This window comes from Morone saxatilis, unplaced genomic scaffold (genome assembly GCF_004916995.1).
Source record: "Morone saxatilis isolate NCDOM2014 unplaced genomic scaffold, NCSU_SB_2.0 Contig8, whole genome shotgun sequence".
Classification (NCBI taxonomy): Eukaryota; Metazoa; Chordata; class Actinopteri; family Moronidae; genus Morone; species Morone saxatilis.
Genome location: NW_023340257.1, coordinates 9715192 through 9720012, shown reverse-complemented (window position 1 = coordinate 9720012; position 4821 = coordinate 9715192). Strand labels below are relative to the sequence as shown.

Sequence of the window (4821 nt, the reverse complement as noted above, 5' to 3'; positions counted from 1 at the left end):
GTGTGTGTGTGTGTGACCTGTATGTGAAGGTGCTTTAACGCGCATCATAAAAGAGAGAGTGTTACCTAATGCTTTGGCAGTGTGTGCCGCCTCCCTGTTGCACAATTTGTAAAGCATAAGATGGCCTGACTGTGTGTGTGTGTGTGTGTATGGCATGTCATCAGTAACTGTGTAACAGATATGGAGTATGTAAGAATTAAAGACTGGAAACTCTGAGACCAAACAACTGCTTCATGACAGAGGAGAGATGGAGCAGTGAGTGACAGACGATGACAAAACCACATGTGGGGGTCTGGAAACCCCCCCAGTACGCTCCCTCCACCATTACCTCCTGGTTAAAAAGTATGGTACCCTTTACCAAATAATACAATTCTAATTTAAACATGTTGCTGTTCACTTCTAATTTCATTTATTAAGTTCTCATTAAGATTTGGCTCAGGCTTCTTCTGTGCAATATCTTGTTCTACGTCATTTTTTGGCAAAGATGCCACCAATTAAACCATCATGAAGTCCAAAAGGTCAGAGAATCAGTTCATGAGTTTATAGATTGTCCCTGCAGTATTTTCAAACGCTAAGTGTGGAACAAATGTCTCTTGAGTTGGCCAAAGGGACTGTGGTGACTCATTTTTATTAATTTCTCATTAGTCATTAATCACATTCAGCTCTGTTGCACACTAGTAAAATTAATCTTCTCATTAAGACCTAGTGAAAATATTTTTAGAAGGGAACGGTCCTTATGTTAAAGTCAGAGGGAAGACTTGAGTTCTTGTGTTAATAAGGCCAACAGCACCCTCTGCTGCCACAACACTGATCCAGTTTTTCTTTTAGAAGTAGGCAACACTCAAATCATGTCACTTTTACCTCAAACAGAGCATGGATGTTGAGATAATCATGTGCCTGTGTTGTCATGAGTCGAATACAAATCTGATTGAAGTCTGTCCTCGCCAAATATTCAACAGAAATCATTTAGTTTCAATAAAGACCAAACAGTTCAGTGGTATAACTCATTTATTATTAAATAAAAACTGGACATGAACACGTGCAGACTAAAAACCAGTGTAACAAATTGACGACCCTAAAATTTTCTGAATCAAGTCTGCATCCCCTGCTGTAAAAAAAAAAAAAAAAAGGGAAAAAACATACGTCTATAACCGGTTTGCTTTTTTTTTTTTTTAACTGTACAAAACACAGCTTTAGCAACATACATCTGTCCAAAAAATAGAAAACAAAAACCACTCACCTGCCAGTCCCTTAATGTGCAAACATATTGATCTTTCCTGAATGATCGCTTTTATTTTACATTTATTCATTCAATCCTCCCACTGAGCAGTTTGCTTTTATAAATCAAAGCGTTCACATATTGTCAGCGGATATCAATCCATCTTTACACTGTAAATAAGTTTCTTTTTCTGAAAGTCCATAACTTTACATGTAAAACCAAGAACACAAGGGTAGGCTAAAGGGATGGTAGTGGTGTGTGGGTATCATGGGAAAAGAAAGAAAAACTTATAGGTGGAGGAGACAAAGACAGGTCTGGGACTGATGTCACACTGCACTGGTGCCTTCCCTCGACCACGAATCACGTCTGGCCAGGTGGGTAAAAAATGCCTAGTAAACCTACAAACAGTCCACTGCATGCTGGTAGTTACTGCTGCAGCCTGGGTATCTCAGATGCACACGTTTTAATCTACAAGAAAACACCAACCACCTCTGCCAAATATCAGCTACAGGTGTGCTGTTGATGACAGTTGAAGCAATGAATACTCTATCACCAAGACGTTCGTGCATGCAGAAGCTATGTGTAAGATTCAGGACATTTTAACATTGTTCCATAAATGCCTCCAACGTCGAGGCTTTAATAGTTATTCAGTGACATTTTCATAATAAAACTGAAGCGTAATTTGGTTTAGGCCAACAAAATTAAAGGTTGAAGAGAATAAACATTCCTGTAAATTAAATAGTTCCAATGGTCACTTTCAGGATGCATATGAGAAACCCAGAAACCCAAGTAGGCTTGTAATATACCCAAAATGAAATCAGACTGTGTTCACACGTGTAGCATTTGGCTTTGACAGCGGACTATATTGATGGGGTTTTAATTAGTCACCAACTCATAAGACATGTCAGCAGTCATCTGACCGGTTGCAGATATTGGCTTTACTTATATGAGTTGTAACAACTTTATACGCAACCCTTCGAAGAACGTGCACAATGTGTCTGCTGACATGACTCATGCTACGAGAACACACCGATCTGATTTGGTTTTGAGTATACTGAAAATACTTTAGTGACTATCAGTCCTAGAGCTAGTCTGTTGGTGTGTGTGCGTGTGTGTCTCAGCGCCGGTGACGGCTGTGTCCTGAGTGTCCACTACTGCTGTGGTGTTTGCTCTTGTGGCTACGCTCCCTCTCTCTGTCCCTGTCATAGGACCGAGATCTCTCTCTCTCCCTCCGTTCTCCTCGATGACCAGCTCCTCGCTCGTGTTTGTGTTTCTTTGAAGAGAGATCAAAGGAGCTGCGATCTCTGTCTCTCTCCCGTTCCCTCTCTCTGTCACGGTCCCTGTCGACTTTGACTGGAGTGCGGGACCGTGTCCGAGAACGTGAGCGCTTTCTCTTGTGACCAGATCCTCCGCTGTTGCTGTGGCGTCCGCTGGACTTGGAGTCGCTGTTGCCATGATGGCTGGTCTTGGACTTGAGGTGGGGGAGGAGGGGCGAGGGCTGGTGTCGCCGAGGTGATGGACTACGACTGTGAGAGCGAGAACGTGAGCGAGAACTGAAGGTCCCTGAGCGACTGCGTCTACTGTTGTAACTGTGGAAACAAAAGAAAAGCAAAATATGAGGAACACATCCAGCTAGTTCAACAAAATTGCTGGTTGTCCCGCTAACAAAAGGTTTAAGTGGTATCCCTTCATAGAAGTCAATACTTAGACCAGTAAACGAAGAATGACGTTACAGATTGTAAGTAATCTTACTGTCTGCGAGGGGAGCGGGATCTAGATCGGGAACGCGTTCTCGAGCGAGATCGACTTCCACTCCTGCTGTTCCTCCCAATCTTCACCTCTTTCCTTAAGCTGGGGAAAGAAAAAACAAACATTAGGATTGTAAAAAATAAAAGACACAAACACTTCGATCACTGGCAGTGAGCCAGCTCTTACTCTGAAACAAATTACAAAATTAAATACCTAATGAGGGAAAAGTACTGAGAACACTGTTTCTTACCCATTGTGTGGACTCTTGTTGACCTGAGTCCGGTTGTCTGGCTCCTTCTTAACTGGTTTGAGGGTCTGCGGGTTCGGGGACTTCTCTTCCACCTTGGCCACACTTGGGGAGCATGGCTTGGAAGCAGGAGAGAAGCCACCCAGTGTGGACAGTGCAGGGGTGCCATCAGGGTTCAGGCCCTTGGCCTTCAGCTTAACTTCGGCCAAGAACACCTTCCTCCGCTCCACCTCCTTCTCCATCTGGTCATAGTTAGGCTGGAGAAGAAATCAGAGTGTCAGTTTGCACAGACAACACTCAGTTCCCTTTATGGCATACTGAGCAGTTTTACAGTTTCGCAGACTGATGTAATGTGGCAACTGCAAGTCACATGATGACCTACGGTCATACCAATGCTGTGCTACTCAAAATTATAAACAAAAACAACACAACGAAAAAATACCTTCTTCCTGGTGTAGAGTTTAAGGGTGGTGATGCAGACCTCTTTGACCTCGTCTTCGGTGGCTCCGAACAGCAGGAACCAATGAGGTCTGGATGGCAAAGGTATCTGAGAATAAAAGGTTACAACATTTGGAGGCGTTCTACTGTATGGCTATAGATGGTTTGATATATTCCACATTTGTGCCAAGGTGAAAAAGGTTAACATTTCCTCTCTTACCTGCAGAGCGCGGGCAGCGAGGAATATGCAGGCACAGGCGATGGTCTCTGCTTGGAACCTCACAAACACATTTGTCCTCAGGGTGTCGTTCATGTAGTTCCTATAAAGGCAAAAAGAACACATAGAAACAAAAACATAGCATCTTCTCTACACAAAGCCACCTCTTACTGATACCCAGTCATGTCACAGCTTTAAACACGTTATTACTGTAGGTCAATGATCGCCAACACTGTCTGAGCTAATAGAGCTAACTCCTGATCACAGCTTTGTACATTTCATTCTTGAATAAAGCCTCGTTAATTCTTACAACTAAGGAAAATTTGTTGCTGGTGAACTCTGAAGAAGCACCAACACTGACTAACTGGTCACTGAGTGTATGTCACTAGAGAATAGATTACCATTAGTGGATATTAACCATTAGAGGCACTGAAAGCATTTCAAATGAACAACAAGACCTGATAAGTTAAAAGGAAAAAGCTACGCATTGTTAAGTTACAGTGCACAGAGAGGAGATATGTATTCAGATCTGTTTAACTTTGTCCATTTCTCTCTGGGGCATCCATGGGAGTGCTGTATGTCACAGGTAAAGCATGAAGACAAATGGGAAATAATCTACTGAAGACCTGCCGAGACCACCTTACCACACTATGACCTGGGAGTAACTAGATTAAGAAAAATGATCGAGACAATGACACATGCCTTGGAAGGGAGGATGGGGGATGGGGGGCATGCAGGCATATGGATGTAACACATTCATTGACAATGCAGATGCCACTTCTTTAGGTCTGAGGGAATAGGACAGCACAGCATGTATGGTGACATGCACAACAGCTACATTTTGGGAGTGTACTGACAATTTTTAAGAACCTATAAAACCCTTTGACCTGGTCATTGTAAAAACCATATGCAACTGTTAAAGAGGCCATTTTATGCATATAACCTTTAGCC

The 4821-nt window shown here is 42.8% G+C and overlaps 1 protein-coding gene across 2 annotated transcripts in view; it reads right to left on the bottom strand.

Moving 5' to 3' along the window:
* Nucleotides 1–990: 990 nt before the first annotated feature.
* Nucleotides 991–4821, bottom strand: part of ccnl1a (cyclin L1a) — a 9593-nt gene continuing 5762 nt past the window's right edge. Inside the window, exons 6-10 of one of the 2 annotated variants that reach the window (XM_035679537.1) lie at nt 3874–3973; nt 3658–3762; nt 3219–3472; nt 2972–3070; nt 991–2808 (exon numbers count right to left, since the gene is read on the bottom strand). In XM_035679537.1, coding sequence (XP_035535430.1) covers nt 2337–2808; nt 2972–3070; nt 3219–3472; nt 3658–3762; nt 3874–3973 — 1030 coding nt within the window. In that variant the 3' untranslated portion in view covers nt 991–2336. Of the gene's footprint in view, nt 2809–2971; nt 3071–3218; nt 3473–3657; nt 3763–3873; nt 3974–4821 lie in introns of those variants that run through there. The other variant, XR_004797423.1, reaches the window with a different exon arrangement.